The sequence below is a fragment of the Rhipicephalus sanguineus genome, chromosome 3 (assembly GCF_013339695.2).
Source record: "Rhipicephalus sanguineus isolate Rsan-2018 chromosome 3, BIME_Rsan_1.4, whole genome shotgun sequence".
NCBI lineage: Eukaryota > Metazoa > Arthropoda > Arachnida > Ixodida > Ixodidae > Rhipicephalus > Rhipicephalus sanguineus.
The window spans coordinates 212958271-212977520 of record NC_051178.1 but is presented as its reverse complement, the minus strand read 5'-3'; the positions used below and the strand labels follow the sequence as shown (position 1 = coordinate 212977520).

At 47.9% G+C, this 19250-nt stretch overlaps 1 protein-coding gene across 3 annotated transcripts in view; it reads right to left on the bottom strand.

Moving 5' to 3' along the window:
* LOC119388257 (arylsulfatase B) overlaps positions 1–19250 on the bottom strand; it is a 113611-nt gene that overhangs the window by 8424 nt on the left and 85937 nt on the right. For all 3 annotated transcript variants that reach the window (XM_037655928.2, XM_049413886.1, XM_049413887.1), the window contains 2 exons: positions 15031–15324; positions 13926–14185 (listed from right to left, as the gene is read on the bottom strand). In XM_037655928.2, coding sequence (XP_037511856.1) covers positions 13926–14185; positions 15031–15324 — 554 coding nt within the window. The remainder of the gene's footprint in view (positions 1–13925; positions 14186–15030; positions 15325–19250) is intronic.

Below are 19250 nucleotides of genomic sequence, written 5' to 3'. Positions count from 1 at the left end.
TGTTATGAAGACAGACTCCCAAGATCTTTCCTTCGGGAAAAGGCCGACTGTCAAGTCTCCTGAAGGCACACTGGAGAGTCCGGCGATGTGTTTGACATAGCATACAGCGGCACAAATGATGATCGATAGTCTCTATGCAGTTGCAGTTATCGCACATTGATGAATCTGCCCTACCAATCCGATAGGTGAATGAGAAGACGCTACACCGAGCCACAGCCAACACAGCAACACAACAAAAAGACATGGACAGTAGAAGTGGACAGGACAGCACTTACTCCTGTCCACTTCTACTGTCCACGTTTTTTTTTTCAGTGTGCTTCAACCTAATTTTCCAAACATGAACGTAAACCAACAGGCCCAACTCGCCATCTTGCTCCAACACAGCATTCCAAGCAGGAAAGGAGGCATGCATCAAGCACCTGGTGTGTGTCTCCCTTCGTTTCAAAACAATCGTTGAGTAGCGCTGCTTAAGACCACAGTTAAAGGAAATTGTCTCCAATGTGTTGAAATCACTAAGAACAAAACAAAACTGCAAAATAATATTTGGCCCACCGAGCCAAGAATGCGTAATGAAAAAAGAACGTAAATTGCTTGCAAAATCACTGTTGCTGAAGTGTATTGTTCACAAAATGAAACTTTTAGGAACGTTCTTACAACATGCCTCTGTTGGAACATTTCTCACTGAAAAAAATTTTGGAAAAAGCTCTGGCATCATTACAGAAGTAAGATAGACGTTGGGAACAAAAGGCGCCATTTTAGACGTTAGCTAAAAATATTTGTGGATGCAGCATACGTGTTTCAACGGTGCCCACTAAAGGAGTAACGGTTTCAGGCTTCGAAATGCAGCGTACAAAACTTATCACAGAAATTATGGTCTGACATCCCTAGAGAGCACACAGTTAAGCTTAACCCTTTGCGGTCCGTTGTCGGGCAGCGCCCGACAACGCAACACGGCCGTAGCGGTCCGCTGTCGGGCCCCGCCCGACGGCGGTGGTGGAAACCTGCAGTAATAACCCTGGCCTGCACACAGGGGAATGCTTTGAGCGGTATCATACGTTGCCCAAATATCACTAAAAGAGTTGCCTGCAGAATGCAGGAGCAAAAATAAATATCCTGTGCGTTTCTCTTCCACAGCTTGTGTTTTTATTCGCGGCGCCAGAAACTGGCGAAATAGTTTCGGACCGCTAGAGCCGGAAAGTGGGTAAAGGTTTTGGACCGCAAAGGGTTAAATGTGCCATGGCTAGCAGAAAATATGAGCACTGTAAATTACAGCGACATATAACAAAAAGTTCAACTAAACCAACTGTAGCGCGAAAACAAAATGTATGAACAGAAAACTAATCGAAACGACCGCAAAAATTACAATGAATGAGCCACTTACTAAAATGAATGAATAAAAATTAGGAATATGAAAATACCAGCCTGATAAAAAAAAACATGATTCTTTTATGATGCCCAGTATTAGAAAATGTCAGGCTAAAAGAACAAATTAATGTTATAAGACACATCAGCTAAAGAAATTGGGACTCTTCCACATTTTTTACTCAATAAGCACACAGCTGTAAACTCAGTATTGTCAGAGGCAGATCAGGGTATTGCACTTAGTACATCACATTTCTCAGTGTCAAAATATCACAATGTGTGGCAAGTCAGACTGAACCCATGGCTTCATGGCAGGCACTTGATGGAAATCACTAGGCACATCAGGAAGTCTGCAAAGAACACTACAAATAGCATACACACGAACGTTGTTGTGCCATTAGCAGCATGGGGCAGCGTTCCACGTCAAATATATTTTAGCACAATAGCCCTAGTGCGGTTTCTTGAAGATGCCGACAAACAAAGACGCTCAAAAAAGTTAACTGCTTTACAAACTGTGACCTTTTGTTTTTGAAAGTTTCCAAGGAAAAGAGGAAAATGTCAATCTCTTTACAACCATCTTTTTTCATACTAAAACCTGTCAGTCAGCCCATCAAAAAAAAAAGAAAGTAATAATTTAGTTGGTGTAGCCTTTGTTTCTAAACATCTAGGGCAGTACCACCTGCAATAAATAGGAGAAAAGATCATTTCATTATTTGCTATTATACCTAAAATAGGACGGTGTGAAAAGATGAAAACTCGATAACACCGTACGGCGACAGAGAGCGAGCCTGCTATATTTAACCAGGCACAAAAGACGCGCAAGAGAACCTCTTGGTTCTGCTAAGAGCTGCAGGCTTTACCGAGAAAGGAGGAGGTTAACAGAGTAGGGGAAACATAAATCAGAAGTCCGAAAGCGCATCGAGATAGTCAAGGCAGCACTGACAAAAAATGCCGAACTCCTCCCGTGAAACGCGTCTTTGACACTCATACCCTCAGAAATTCGCAACTAACGGAGAAGCGTGACCAGCCTCTCGTTACATGCAGCTAGTACTGTGGAAGAAACCATGAACCAGTACGCTGTCACTGCAAAGATTCTCGCATCCATAAACTTCAGTGACACAATAAAACAGATGACACATGCCGTAACTTCCAACAATGCAGTTTTAAAATTGGGTGCGCAAAGCTTTGCGTTCGTTCATCGCCATTGCGCATGCATTATACGCTACGTACATAACAAACGCTATCTGCGTATCCCATTGTAAAACTGGCTACTCCGCATGTCGCACGCCATCCTCTTGCGTAGCATATACGCCCAACGAACGCTATCTTTGCGTACCCATTCTAAAACTGCTTCTTACGCGGCACACGTAGCTTAAGCTAACGTATATATTGAAACTACCTCATCAAGCGGCCAAGAAAAAAACATAGTCATTGTGCTGAAATTGGGTTAACAAATATACATACGGTTTTCGCTCATGTTCGTTCGAACATGGACGGAAACCATGACGTGCATTTACGTTTCGACAGCCTTATCATGTATGCTGAATAAATTCCGCAATCACGTACTGCTGAAACATGTCACACATGCAGCCCGTGATGCAACGAAACACGCTTTTTCATTTGTCATAGTTCTCAAATACTGAGCGCAAATGCAGTAAAAATGAACTTACCTTCAAAAATGACAGAAGCCCGTGGTTTACAGTATCCGCAAATCCACAGAAAACTAATCGCACATCAAAGTAACCACGCCCGTCCCTCGAGCATAGAAGAAAGGAAGTTGCGAGCGCGTCCCGCGCGCAAGCTGATGAGCAGGGGCGTAGCCAGAAATTTTTTTCGGGGGGGGGGGGGGGGTTCAACCATACATTATGTATGTTCGTGCGTGTGTTTGTATGTGTGCGTGTATATATACGCAAGCAAAATTGAAAAATTTCGGGGGGGGTTTGAACCCCCCCAACCCCCCCCCTTGGCTACGCCCCTGCTGATGAGTGAAGTTTTCCACAGAGAATCTTATACGGGACTCTAACCGTCAGTCAGCGTAACAGTCGCTCCACACAGACATACTTGCATTCGGGTCCACAAGTCTAACACGCAGCGAAGTATAGTTTCTTCACAGCTGCGTTTATAGCCTCCACGAACCACGACACAAGCACGAAATATAGCAAAAGAGTGCACGACCGGTGAGCTCGACCGCCCATGCGAAATCGGCGAGTTTAACTGACATTGCAGAAGCAACGGCCGCGCGGATGGATACAGTCAGCGCTAAGGCCTTCGTGCGGAAGTTAGACGGTTATCGCTGCGAGTAAATTACAGTAAATTACGTAAAGTTTACTGGTTAACGAACTTTGAAGTCTTCATTATTGCTGATGCAATGTAGACACCATACGCCTTTATCCTTTTGCGCGTTACTTTCTTTATCGCAATGAGAGATGGCGTGCGCAGGCTCGAGTTCAAATTTCAATTCGCGGTGGTTCATGCATGCCCATGCATGCATGGGCCAAGTGGCGCGCAGTCCGCTGCTGGGCGACGAAACATTTTATAAAGTGCGTCTTCTAGACGTCACGAACAAGACGTTTTTAAAACGTCGAAATTGGTTTAGGATCGAAGAAACGTCTTGAAATATACGTTCCATACCAAAATGGTCTCAAAAAATGCCTTTTCTAGACGTTATCAAAAACGGACATAATACGGATTTTCTGTGACGTTTTTAAATCGTCGAAATTGGTTTAGAATCGAAAAAAACGTCATGAAATATACGTTTCAGACCAAGATGGTCTTAAAAAATGCGTTTTCTAGACGTTATCAAAAACGGATATAATACGGATTTTCTGTGACGTTTTTAAAACGTCGAAATTGGTTTAGAATCCGTTTTATCCCATTTATCCCTAAAAAAAACGTTTTCTAGACCATGTGTGCTACCTGGGTTATTTGGACGAAATTGTGCCCAGAAACTCAAAACTCAAAGTAGAAGCGCCGATACACGCTGCGCAGTGATAGCGGCGAGAACAGTCGTCGGCCATCGAGTAATCTGATAATCGGTGGAACGCGTCGTATTTTATACATCCATCATCGAACCTTCGAGCGTTATCGCTGGCGCTCGCGTAAGCTTTCGAAGAAACTTGGCCATAATTGAAAATTTTGTTGAAGCGCACTAAAAAACAGACGGACAGAAGAGGCTGACAAGGACAGCGCTTGCTGTCCTTGTCAGCCTCTTCTGTCCGTCTGTTTTTTAGTGCGCTTCAACAAAATTTTCAATTATGAACGTAATCCAACTGGCCCAACTTACCATCTTGCTGCAAACTTGGCCATTCTCGTGCGGCGTGTAATCATAACAGAATGATCTCATACAATTGTGAAGCTTCTCAAACATTACGGCGCGATCTGCGTCAAACGTTCCTAACAGTCTTTGTGGGTGAAACCCGAATACATCAAAGCAAAGCAATAAAAACGCGCGGCAGTAATATTGCTACTCATATTAACCATGGTACTACCGATTGCACTATCGATAGTTTGTCTGCACTATCGATAGTTTCAAAAAAACTATCGATGCTATCGATAGTCAATTTACCGATAGTTCTTCACCACTAGTGGATAGGCAGTCGGCGGTGCGTACACAAATAAACGCAGCGGCGCTTCGCCGTAGGCGGTTGAGTCGATTGTCGGCGAATAAAGCGCGTTGACTGCAGTTTAATGGTGATCTATACGACCTCCATTGCCACAGTAATGCACGAAACCGGCCTTACGTTCCTATTAATTGTGAGAGAAGTGCAATCTGCCAATCAATGGGGTACTGGCCTTCAGTCACATTCGTGTTTTGCACTGTGCTCGATGTTTTTTTTTTTGCTTTATTTGCACACGTGTTTAAATTGTGTTTTGCCTATACCACAATACAAACAGTGCTGGAGCGACTGAGCCGATGAAGTATTTACTTCTTGCTCTAGCGGCTACAAAGAAAGAGAGAGCCTGTATTTCTGCGTAATTAGATGAAGTAGAACTTTGTGCACTCTGCTTTTCTGTTTGCATGAACACGCGTACCGCTATAGAAGTGCGTGGCTTCAGGTCTTTTTTTACCGCTAACCAGTCTGCAGACTCTAGTTCATGCTTTGCGGTATCACAAGGATTTCCAAATCGCCAACATTCCACGAGATGGTGTCGCTAAAATTCTGCATTCACACCTCGACATTTAGTACTTTTTGTTTCATTTAGGACGCCAGATGTAGTATGTGATGTGCTTGAACGACAAAGTGGTACCCACATTGAAATGATTTTGGCGAATGGACTGTACGATGGTTAGACCTAGCGCCATACCGACACGTGCATGCACTCAGAGAGAATACAAGTCTCGTAATGCTTATGTATATCGTGTAGGCATACGTACAAGCATTTGATACTGTCCTAGCACAACGGAATAAGCTGTAATCTGAGGACGTGCATGACGTACGCACTAGAGCACTGCACGGGCCCGGGCCCGGCCCGCGGGTCGGGCCGTCCAAAGCGTTTTCCGGCGGGCCCGGGCTGGGCTAGGGCTTGAAAGTGCGGGCCCGGGCCGGGCCCGGGCTTGAAGCCGCGGGCCTGGGCCGGGCCCGGGCTTGAGGCTGCGGGCCGGGCCGGACTCAGACCCGCTCATTAAAAGGCGTAAGTCGGGCCTTCGAGCACACGCGAACGTTATGCATTGCATGGTCTAAGGTATACTGGGCCAAGCTGAAGTGACACGTGTAAAGAGCTGGCTCTTAGTAAAGCTTAGCAATAAAAATAGAAAAACAGTTGAAGTGCTATTTTGTTTTCACCAGTATAGATATAGATTGGCACTGTATATTTTCACTAACGTTTCGTCTGCTGGACCAGACTTTGTCAAAGTAACAAGTACATCGTGGTGGGTTTCCTTATAAACACGCCAGATCACGTATATATATATATATATATATATATATATATAGCAGCACTAACAATGGGCCAGATCACGGTTGTTCCCATGGGAGGAATAAAGATTTCGGTCTTTTATTCGAGGTTGACACATACGGTACATTTCATTTATATTCCTTGGTATTACGTGCCAAAACCACGATATGATTACGAGGCACGCCATAGTGGCACCGGATCAATTTCGACCACCTCGAGTTTTCTAACGTGCACCTAAAGATAAGTATATACACGGGTGTTCTTGCATTTCGCCCCCATCAAATTGCGGCCGCCGTGGCCGCGGGAATCTCACCCGCGTCCTAGGACTTAACAGGGAAACAGCTTAACCGCTGAGCTACCACCGCGGGCAAAGAAACATTTAGATGCATGTACACACCGGATTTTCCGTCCGATCGCCCGCTACATAGCGCACGGCATCATTAATAATCATCATCAACAACTAATATCCTCTAGCGGGCCCTGGTCGGGCCTGGTCATGAACAAGCGCGCCGTGGATTAGTTTAGTAATGAACGCCCAAGCCCGGGCCGGGCTTGGAACGACGGGCCCGGGCCGGGCTCGGTCATGTACGACCGGGCCCGGGCCGGGCCCGCGCTTGGAACCACGGGCCCGGGCTGGGCTCGGGCTTCATAAAGCGGGCCCGGGCCGAGCCGTAAAATCCGGCCCGTGCAGTGCTCTAGTACGCACACATGCGAGCACAGTGTGGCCAGCAGACGACGCAAGGAGTCATCCACACCACGGGGTTTCGTCCGCTCGCCGCTAGGTGCCGACTCTGCTCGATCTCGCGGCCAATACCCAAGCTCAAGTTTACGGCGACGGCAGCTCTGGAGAGAAGCTCTGGCGCAACCGGGTGCAAGCGCAGCCGACTCAGCCTGTTTGTCGGCAGCGGGAACACGCGCGCGCGCGAGTTGCTCAGTCGGTGCGGGGAACTGGGGCGCTGTGCCGACAGCTTGGCGCTCTGAACCGAGACCGAGAGGCTTGCTGTGCGAAGCTGCATTTCCACATTGGCAGAAGCGACCCCGCGCGGAAGCGCAAGCGAGGTCCGAAGTATTGCGGTGTCGTGGCCTGCCACAACATTGCAGACAACACCAAGGCACGCGATGCACGTGTGAAACTGTATCGGTTCCTCTGCATGTCGCACGAAAAATAAAGGCGGCAAGCGTGGATAGCTGACAGCTCTGTCTCGCCTTCTATTTTGGCTGTCTGAGTTAATCGCTTTCGTTCGTTTCGACGGCCCGAATCAGTACGTAACGCGGTGCATGCACGCAGCGACTATAGGGGGTATGCACTGTACCTTGATCCGCGAGGTGGCGATAGCATCGCCGGGCAGCGACGCCATTTTGGCGGTCCGGCCGTTCGTGAGCGCAGTAGCAGGTAGCAGTACGCACAGCAGTGTCTCGTGCGCGGTGCGTATTTATTACGTGAAAATCTTTGAACGAATTTATTTGTGTGTGCGGAAAGACGGTACGTGGCGTGGTTGCACGTCAGCCAGCTGCGACAATGGTGAACTGCGCCGTGTTTGGTTGTAACAACCACACGAAAAAGAAGCCTGTGGATCAGTATGCTGCCTCGGTTGGTTTCTTTTTCATACCAAAGGCCAGCTTTACAGGTGCAGTGAGCAGCTTGTACCTCACCGTCTTCTTTGATGAGAAGCCACGGCGTAAGGAGCTTTTCGTTAAATGACTGTGAATGACGAACCTGGGAGTACAAACAGACAACCTCAGTGATGTGACCTAAACATTTGAAATAAATTAGAAAGCTATCGTAGCTGCAAAGTTGGAACACTAATAAATGTCTGAATAAAGCAACGTCAACGCTGATTTGCACGACGTAAGTGATCGACGCAACGCGGCTTCTTAAATTCTGGCGATCGCGTTTAACGCGGAACGGAGTTAGATCATACTTAATCCTTCAGAAAGCTGCGCGTCGCCCCAGCTAGAACTGTCGCTTAACGCTTGCGATAACTCAGCTACACACGAGCAAGGCAATCAGCGGTTGTTGAAATGCGAAAACCATTTAGAAACAGCCACTGGCAAGTGCTGTAATCCCTTCCTGCCCTGACGTCCCGTTAGCGTGTTTACGGGTTTCACACGGCGCTAGCACGACAGAATAAACGCGATTAGAAATAAACGGGGAAGTCGGCTTACTTTTCTGACAACAGCGATTGTGCTGTACGGCAGAACTTTGACGCCTGCACTAAAAAGCTGCGATAAATCGGCTACACATTAGCACTGCACGCAGCGGTTGTTGAGAAGCAAAAACCATTTGAAAACAGCACTGCAGCAATTGCTGTGATCGCTTTTCTGCCATTACATCCCGTTACTGGGTTTACACTATCGGCAGAGCGCTCGCACGGCACAATAAACGCGATTACAAGTGGACGAGGGAAGTCTGTTTACCTTTCCAACTGCAACTATCGTGCTGTCTTGGAGAACCTTGACACCCGGCTGCTGCACCCATCCGCTCGTGAGATAGTTGTGACCGTGCATGGATTTATAAGCTTTCAGTTGCTCACGCGACACAAAACTTGTCTCGCGAACAAGGTAGTCCTTCATGTCGGTGAAGTCGACACGCGGCAGCATGCAGTGCAACATCGGGTTGAAGTTCAGCGTCTTCGAGTGGGTCTGCGCCGCCGCACAGACGCACTTTCGCCAGGTAGCGCAATCGCGCAGGTTTATCTAACCCACGTGCATGTGCGCTTAAGTCCATTGCAGTCCACAGATGCACCATAAAAAGCGAAAAAACAGATAGTTCCACAGTGCCACCATGAGCGCCGCGAACCACCGAGACCGCCAAAATGGCGGCATCCTGGAACGACGCTAGCGCTCCTTGCGGATGACGTCAGGTGCATACCCCCTATAGTATACATGCCTTGCACGTGACGTCACAGACAGGTGCTCTGCGCTGGAGCCCCAACATGGCGGCCACCGTGACTTTTTTATCTCATTAGAGTGTGTCAGTGCAGAGGAGGACACCCAGGTGTTCGGTCCCCGCGTTCTTTTGTGCGCTCCCCGCTTTTTTTGTTCGCCAGCCGCGCCAAGGGGGAACACAAAGGAACGCGGGGGTTTTGGTGTGAAGGATGCTTGGGTGCACCGGCACTAATCTGATGGCGAGCCGTCACCGTTTCTTGCTCGGCGCGTTCGAACAAAAGCTCACGGAGCGTCTCAACCCGCTGGTCCCCCAAGATGGCGGCCACGGTGACGTCAGTGCAAGCTATGTATACAGTAATGATTACTCGCTGTCTTCTCGCATTGTGAAAGTCCAGTTACGGTTGCAGGTGAAACAACTTTGTGTTTTGATTCCCCGTGTTTGTGAGACCTACCCGTCGTTGCTGAACACTCGCGTTATAGGCCTCGTGCGCTGCTGTTTCAAATCGGACATGCAGCGCCACTGCGGCGGCTGCTGGCAAAATGTCCCTGTTCCCTCCCCACAGCCGCGTTTGGCCGCAGCAGGTTGGCAATGGCCCCTAGCAGCGCAAGCGTTTTATCTGCTCTTGCGAGTTCACATATAACAGCTACAAGAGCACGGCCGGGAAAGTGCCGAAGGTGCAGTGTTATCATTTTCCATGGAAGTCGTACGAGGCTGATCGGCGGTAACGTTGGAACGCAGCCGTTCGGAGCCCTCGATAAGCAAACGCGTCCTGTCTTCGCACGGTTTCTTTCGCTTGCCATACAAGTCACTGGCGTAACCAGGAGAATTCAAACCCCCTCCCCCCCGCGAATTTTTAAAATTTTTTCACGTGGATTTATACACGCACACATACAAACGCACGAACGAACATACATAACGCATGGTTGAATCCCCACCGAAAAAAAAAATCTGGCTACGCTACTGCTCCAGGTAATATTGACACATTGTTGGTTCCCTTGTTCCTTTTATTAAGGTTCGTGGCAACCGTTTCGAGGCAAAACAGTTCTCTGCAGTGCCCACTTTGTCGGCTGTCCACGACTGTCGGGCTGAGGGGCCTCAGCGTCGGCTTTATCGGAGGACTTAGACGGAAAACACAGTTGCACATGTTCGAAAATGTAATTTAGCAAAGTGTTCGACGTACTAACAGAGCTAGAAAACTAAGAGAAGGGCACTTCATGCGGTCTATATCTCTTTATCGTCGCTAATACGTCATTTCAACTATCCCAGCTTTCTGTTAATGGGCGCCGGTCATAGGACAAGCGACATGCGAGGCTGCCGATAAGGAGTATTTTTTATGGTATTCCAAGAAACAAGTTTACTCGTTTCTAAACACACGTTGTACTCCACGCTCTTTACTTGCGCGACGCATTTTCCGAATATTTCCGACGGACCGACGGCACTGTGCAGTTCTTACCTCACACAGTAAACGTAATTAACGGCATACAAATCACCATGCCGAAGCGAACTACTTCGTTTGAAGTATCGCTGAAGGTTTGCTATTTGTCCGTAGCCGCAAGAAAGCAAGCGGGGCTCGTTTTGCGTTGCGGTTTTCACGCATCTACGTTTGCCGCACAAAACTGCGAGCTACGCGCCGGGAAGGGAACAGGGACAAAATGCGCTAAGTGGCCGCATTGGCGCTGCGCACTCGGAGAGCGGTGGCGCCATCAACTGAGCGCACGAGGCCTATACGCGGCATGGTTGAATTCAACTGAACTCGGCACATTGTCAGAAGTTCAGCGCCTGCAATTCACGCGTCGGGAAGGCTGCTTTATCATGCCGGAACGGACGTCTGTGCATTTTCAGCAAGCTTTGACATCGTTCCGCAGGTTTGCTTTGTTTTTGTCACTTTATTAGGGTGATATACATTTAAGCCGCTAAATATAACTGGCACTTTGCAACTGCAACCTTGAAGTAACCACCTTCTGACTTTGTGCGATTTTCTAGCCGCGTTCGCGCAGCAGGTTTTATACGCCTGTCGAGTCGATATCCTCATAAAAAGAGAGTGCAAGCACGGCGCGAGAGCCGAAAAAAACGCGGCGAGCAGTTCACCTTGCTTCACATTGGCTAAAACTCAGCTGTAGCTGCCTCGCGTCCTAATCGGCAGATGATCCTCCAGCGGCACGGAGGACTTGACTCTAACCTTCTCAGGAAACAGTGCCATGGCCGTATAATTTCTTTTTTTCGCTCGCCGCAAACGTTTGTTCACAAAAGTACACAGCTGCTACTGTAAGCATGCCATATCAAAACAACAATCTTATGATTCGTAGTCCACAACGCAAAACATCGATAGCGTGCACGGCTTCATTTCGGAGTGCATGTGGACCATTACGTATGTTTAACACGACAGAATGAGACTTACCTCGAGGCATACGTCCTACACGGTGTAATCGCGACTTGGGAAATGCATTTCGCGTTGAGTCGGGCGTCGTTGTCGTCTGCTCTTCACCATTAACGAGATTGGCGAGCCTTTCTCCTTTTATCAAGCTCGCTTTTCGGAAGTGCCAGTAAAGCTTGAAGATCCTTTTGAAGCCGCACTGCAAGCGGTACATTGCGAGGCGCCACAAGTAGCCTACACCGCGAGAGCTCTGCACGTGCACGGAAGCGAGCGGCAGCGCATTGGAGAGAAGGGAAAACCATGGGAAAACGCGCGTTGCTTGCACCCAGTTTGTATTTTTATGCCAGAGATGGCGCTGCCTGTCAAGAGCAAAAGAAGCCCAATAAAAGCGGCGCGACTGTCGCGAACAAGTCCAAAAGAAGCGAATATTTAGTGAATTTTCCTATTCTTCAAAATACTTATATTTATAATAGAAAAAAATGTCACTCATATACGAAGGGGAGTTGAAAAAAAAATCACTAATTATTTTGTACAGCGAGAATACCCGCAAATATAAGCAGATATTTACTTTTTAACATTGTCTCCAGGGCAGTCTCCACTCGGTTGAATGCACGTTTGCCAGCGCATGATTAACGTTACTTGTTGATTCCCCCATCGTATGTTTGACTTCAACACTCAGAACTACTCGGTCATCGGCAAATGCGCTGTTAGTGAACGACAAACGCGTTATTGGCGAACGTGATGATCACTGAAGTAACTATATTTGCTGTAGAAAGGCAAATAAGTCCAAAAAACGCAACAAGCGACTGGAAAATTCTGCAAGCGACTCGGCGAAAAAAGAAGCCCAAATCCGCTTATTATAAGCGGAACTGGCAACTCTGGCGCAAGGTCTGCCGCATACTCGGTCGAACCTGCCCAGTCATTGTTTAAAGTTCAGGGTTGCAGCCATGCAGATTTTTGACGATAATGGCGGCCGAGGACACCTGATATGTTGCATTTCAAGAATGGCTTTATGCCGGGGAGCAAAGGAAGGCTGTTCGAAAGCATGTCGTTGCTTCTTTTTTGCATTCATTGTGAAACTTGTTTTCCTGTGGACTCGTCCAATGGGGCGCTGCGGTGAAACTTGGATCCCACAAGCGGAGACATTGCCTGTGCAAGCCAATGAGCCGATATTGTCACGGGGTTGTGACGTCGACGAAGGCAGCAGTCGGCGTGTCCAAGATGAAACTCTTTATTAGGCCGAACTTGTGGCCGGGAAACGGAAAGTCAAACTACAGCGTTACACACTGATAGCGGCGAACAGAGCGTCGGCCGTCGATAAACTTCTCAGCAGTAAGGCGTGTCGGCATTTATACATGCGGCATCGAACATTCGAGCCTTATCGCTGGTGGTCGCGTTGGTTCTAGAATATTGGTTCAGAGGCGTAGCTAGAAATTTTTTTCGGGGTGGGGGGTGGGGGGGAGGGTTCAACCATACATTATGTATGTTCGTGCGTGCGTTTGTAAGTGTGCGTGTATATATGCGCAAGCAAAATTGAAAAATTTCGGGGGAGGGGCAGCCCCCCCCCCCCCTGGCTACGCCCCTGACTCAACTGTTCGCGTTTTTAACTAATACGGAGATCTGGGCGAGTTGGTGTACTAACATCTTCGGGAAAATGTGCAGCGCGGCAGTGCGTTTCTTGTCCTTCGTCCATGCCGCGCTGCACATTTTCCCGATGTTCGCGTTTTCGCGCTCAAGCCTATAAGAAGGTTCTGAAATAATCTGGGAGGTTCCCAGATATTCGGGCGCGGTTTGCGCAAGATAGTGATTATACGTGTAACGGACCAGTTACATAAACATAGCAAAAGAAGCGCGCTTGGATTGGACCTCACTGTCCTATCGGCAGTACACGAGCAAGTGACGAAGAGTTCACAGACTAGCTCACTACGCGGACGAAGGTTTTGAATACGTGCGAACGGCCTGAGAGAAGTGGTTGGTTGAAGAGGCAAATAAGGCACTATATTCTGCAACCCTTGCGGCAGCAGGGCTCAGCACCTTAGGGAAAAGGGGGGGGGGGGTGAAGGATGTAACCAGAGATGAGAAGGTGAATTACACCTCCTCTCACGAGGCTCCTCCTTTCCCTTTGGTCATGCGACCTGTGTTAGCGAACAACGCCGGCACATGGTCCACAAAGACAGATTTGGTGTAAAACTCTGATTATAAACGTTTGACAGCGTTTTCCGCTTTACCATCTCGTGATTGGAAGCTCTGACCAGACTGTAACATAAAAATTGGTTGTCAGTTATTTTAAAGCCTTCACAACCTAATTCAAATTTACAAGAAAGTGCAACGCACGCTTCATCTTCTTTTGTGGCCTCAAACACCAGCGAACAAATATTGCGTCTTCTGCAGAAGGGAGTTTACCTGTGCGGCGAGGCTTCTTTCCATAAGCTCTTCTAGGTTAGGCGATGGCCTCTGTCCTCCTGGAATAGGAAAACGTTGATCGAATTTACCGCCGCCGCGGGAACCTACGACAATCTTGAAGTTGTCCCTCCGTATGGCTGCGTAGTCCCACAAAGGGTCGATATTGTAGACGACGTCGGAACGCTGAGAAGGCTCGTCTCGAGATAGCACTCCCCACATGTCCAGGCCGTCCAGTTGTCCCAGGTCGCTCGTAGAACCCCCTGCGGAGGAAAATGCCATCCCAACATCAGGTGCACGTGAGCATATTACCAAGTGTACGTCGCACGCTGGACCTTGGCCTACATTGAACGGTTCAATATTAGAACAAGCAGCACATAACGAGGCTTTGTCGTTGGAAGTGATCATAGCTGCAGCACTGTGACTGGATACGCGGTTAAAGTATTGGTCACCATGAGTGATGCTAAAGAGCAAAATTGTTTGAACGGTGCCGAGCAGTCTGACACTCGGCGACATATTGAGGGTCTCCTCCGACCGCACCAACTACATTACCGTTTTCATACAATACCGCGATTTGTATTGCCGTCAGGTAAACGATTGACTATAGCGAGGATCGAGAGCGCCAAAAGGCGCAACGCTGGTCAACACACGTTTGCTACTGGTTCTCTTATTTTACTTTGTGTACCAGCTTACATGTCTTCCAAACTTCTTGCACTGTATCACGGTCCGTACTGTATCCACATCGCCGCTAATTTAAATTGTCCAGGCTTGCGTTGTTGTGCGCAAGAGGCAGTACACTTCAACTGCCAGAAGTCGCATTACGGACCTTTATGTCGCCAGGATGCTTCACTCCTGAGGCACTGGAATGGAGCCGTTACGCCACCAGTGCTTTTGGCGGTGGGTGGAACACCCGTGCCGCTATTGAGCCCGTTTTGCTGACACACATGGCAGTGCCTTAAAGGGGCCATGAACCACTTTTCCAAGTGACCACTTTCCAAATGGCCTCAGTAGCGCGGAGTTGCCTCACGAATCTATTGCTGCAAAAATTTCTCCAATCCATCCATCGTTGTCTATAGCCCATCTATTTTCATCATCCTCAACAACTTACCGGCAAGAGCGTAGAATGTGGGCAGCCAGTCGGTGATGTGCATGAGTTGCTCAGAGACGCGGCGACGTTTGTCCAGCAGCGGTGACCACACAAAAGCGGCTGCCCTGGATCCGCCCTCCCAGGGAGAGGACTTGGCGCCGCGTAGCGGCCAGTTGATGCCACGCGAGGCCATGTAACCCCAGGGCACGCCGCCGTTGTCGGCACTGAAGACGATCACGCTGTCCTGCAGCATGCCGGCTTCACCCAGCGCTCGCACCACGCTTCCGACGGCCTCGTCCAGCGAGTCAACCATCCCTGCATGTCCATCAATTAACAATAGTAGTTTGCAAGTTTTTCAACGATTCCTAGCTGCTCCCGACGCGAGCAGCTTTAGGTGGTTTTGCGCATTGTGCCTGCAAATTGTGTCTCATTCCGTCTGATGTAGTCTGCCTATAGCTCCATTTTTTCCCTCAAAGAGGATATCTACGTCGCCGTGTTTCTGCATGCCTTTTAACGCCAAACACTTTTCGTTCCATCTCTTAAATTGCGTAGTCCTTTACTTATACGTGTATGATTTTGCATATGCCTTGCCTTTGTGTGGTCTTGGAACGGAGCAAGATTTCCTACGGGAGGCGGAACTCCGTTACATATATACCAAAGGCCACCTCAAGTACATACGGACTACACAGGAGAAAGCAGAGCTGGGCAAAGATACTTTGAAATTGTATCGCGATACGATACAAGATATTCGGGCAAGAAATATTTGAGTTACAGATACAAGATACTTCCGAAATTATTGTATCCGATACGATACTTCCCAATTGTATCTTAAGATACTTAGATACATTGGCAAATCTGCTATTATAGATCCATATAATGAAGCAGCAAGGACCTATGTACAAAAGTGTTTACTTCAAAATTTCTTAACTGGGACCAACTTCGTTTAATTTTAATCAAATATATTTTAATGAAATATGTTTGTATCCCGATAGTCCTGGATTTGTTTGGCTGCTGAGCCATGACAGCTCTTTGTACGCTGCTCTATCAGTGGTTTTTACTTGACACTTTTGTAATTGATAGGTGTCGCTGCTCTACTTGACGACGAACTAGCGGGTCGTCAAGTCGTCATCTACTTGCAAGAAGCCTCCGCACAGTGGCTCAAATGCCGCGCTGCAGTCTTGCCTTGTCCATAAGCGTATAACCGTTTTCGTGGTACGGCATCATCCGACAGGTGCACAGCAGCAACAATGCTGTAGCAATCTTTTTTGTGATTATCGTGTGAAGACGATAACTACAGAGTCAGCGCTCACAATTCATTGAGGACATGAAACTGCATTGATTTTTCATACTCTACTTATCTGATAGCGTAAAGCGTTCGTTAGCAACATATTCATTAACGTGCAATCTTTTCACATTTCCTCTCCGAGAGGATCGAGTTGTGCCGCCCAGAAACGTCAGACGTATCCTAGTGACACAAAGCGTCGCCGCATATCACTGCTATTCACGCTATTGCCACTTCTAGCTCTGCTTTACCTGCTGATTTGTAGCAATAAAAAAACTTTATGGTGACCTAAAAAAGGAATACAATTATATATAAGTGAAACAGCAGGGCGGTTTCGTATTAAACAATCACAGGAAAAAAGTATACAGGTTGTGTCACGTAAGTAGAACCAAATAGTTTTAAAAACAAGTGGTTAGCCGCGACTGAATGAAACCTACGGCATATGGTTTACCGCCATGTGGCGCTCGTTATAGTGTTTTTATTGGTTAATTAACTAAGGCCAATTATGCGACGCATTTAATATTCACGTTAGTGCCAAGTGCGCTTCGTCACGTCATAGAGCGCATTTAAAGACGACTGATCCAGTTTTCTTTTGTTTCTTTTTTTTTGGCGACGTACATGCCCCGTGGTGAATATAGGATGGCCGTGAAATATGAAACCAAACCACGTGACGGCGCTCGTGCGCTACCTTACTGCAGCGCTCTGAAACGTTCTTCGAGCGAAACAACCGGCATGCGGACCGTCATCCCATCGCCTCTCAGGGACGATGGCGTGTATTCGCCGTGTGCGGCAGCAAGGCATGTGGACGCACTGTGGAGACAATGCCTAGAGCAGCGGCCGCCATTTTGCCACGGTCCATGCGCCGGTTGTTGCGGAGAGCGCGGCAGGACGGTAGCGCACGAGGGCAGTAACGGCATATACGTTTCCACAAAAAACGGAATTGGTCTTTTTTTAATGCCTTCTTCAACGTAACGAAACGCATTTGGCCCTAAATTGAATATCAGAAATGTTGCATCATTAATCTTAGCTAGTGGAGTTTATCCCCCACTAGCTAAGATTAATGATGCGACAGCTAATTGACAAATTAAGCGATATATAAAAATACCGTAACGAGATTCATATGACGGCAAACCATGTCGCTGTTTTTTTTTTTAAATTGAGGTTAACCACTTCTTTGTGAATATTTGGTTCCAGTTACGTGAAACACCCTCTCTAAACGCGATACAGGTGGCACCCCTAACAGCTATGACAATAGCACGATGTATCGTCAACTTAGATGTTAAGGTTAGACAATAGAAAACTCAGCGCCTATGAAAAATAGTATAATAGGGCTCGTGGGGACGCTCATGAGAAGAACGGAGTAGTTGGTATTACGTTTCTCAAATCCCCTTCCTAACATCTTTAAGACTTTTTCTTATAATTTCCATTTTTATAATGCAAACTCAATTTTGCTATTTTACTAAATCGTAAGCAGAATTTTTGTTACGGTATACTCTAAGCACGCTCAGAATATTTTACTTTTGCCCTCAACACCTCCTTGACATAACAGTAAACTCACACGGAATGTAGGTATGTAAATAGTACCAATGACGCCGGCAGTTCAAAAAATAAGAAGCAGAGAAGGAATTTAGGAGCAAGTTACAAAAGACATATGAAAGTAAACAGACGCGCAAAACCTATACAAATTCCCAGGTAATGCGCGGGTTGCAGACGGAGGACAGGATAGAGAGCACTTGTGCTAACAACCACATTATCATTAAAATAACTTCTTCAAAAATTTAGCAGGAAGAACTAAGATACAGTATGCCAAAATATCTTCAGTTACGTAAATGCTTCTTCTATTGCATCTAGCATCGGCATCGGTAGTGCGGCGGTTCTGAGAATCTCATTTGCATATAAGTGAATCTCATCGAACATAAGTGAAGCTTACATGCACGAGATCTTTCAAATTGCTGATGCATGAAAGTAGCGAGACGCAAAGCAACCCCATTCTTGCATTCTTGAAACTGCAACGAAGCACCACGCGAGACAAACTACGACAACGGCACTATAACGGCATCAGAATTTGAGCGGAAGACGTTGCACTCATCGGAGTACGCAACAAAGTGCCGTCGCTACGAACAAATGTCATCACACCGACACAACTGAAAAAAAAAACACATCGAAAAAAAATTGGACCATCTCCCCGAAGGGAACGCTGATGGGATGCGAAGCAGCAGCTAAAGCCCCTCCATGCGTTTTCCGCCGGCTAGGTTAAGTAGCGCCAACTTGTCCTCCCTCACTCCCTTTACACCGGCTCCCCGCCTAGCGGAAGCCGAAATGCCGCCATGATGTTTCTGCTGCTCTTCCGGTTGATGCACCCGCCCCATGCCCGCCCATGCCCTCGCGACGCAGAAACACCGAGCGAAAACTCGCTCGGCGGCAGGCAGTTTACGACGAACCTCAAAACGACAACACTTGCGAAACGGAGAGTGAAATATTTGCTTTCTCGCGTGTGCACATGCGTGCGAAGAAAAAAGATGGAAGGAAAAAGCGGAAGGAAGTGGCTCAAGAACTTCCTTCCGGAAGCTCCGGAACCGGAAGTGGGCGTCGCCATCGAAACAATAGATGGCGGTACTTAAAAAAGCGGCAGCAGACGCGATGGAGGGGCTTTAGCAGCAGCGTTGCGCACGGGTGGCGTCACGGTTTGAACGGCGCTAACGCGGGTGCTGCGGTGAGCGCTGGAAGATTCGTTTGAAGCGAAACCCGGTGTAGCGTTTACTGGTGTAAACGTTTGTTTGAAACGCAGACACGGGAGGCGAGCGGGCGTTGGAGCCGGCAGCTGCGGCGCTCCGGCGGGTGAGGGAGAGAGTGACGTACGGCGCACCTGCGAGGGAAGCGTGCGAGGGGTGCGTGACGTCAACGCCCAGCTGCGGCGTGGCCCACTTGGCTCCTCTCGAACACCTGCGCCGAGGGAAGC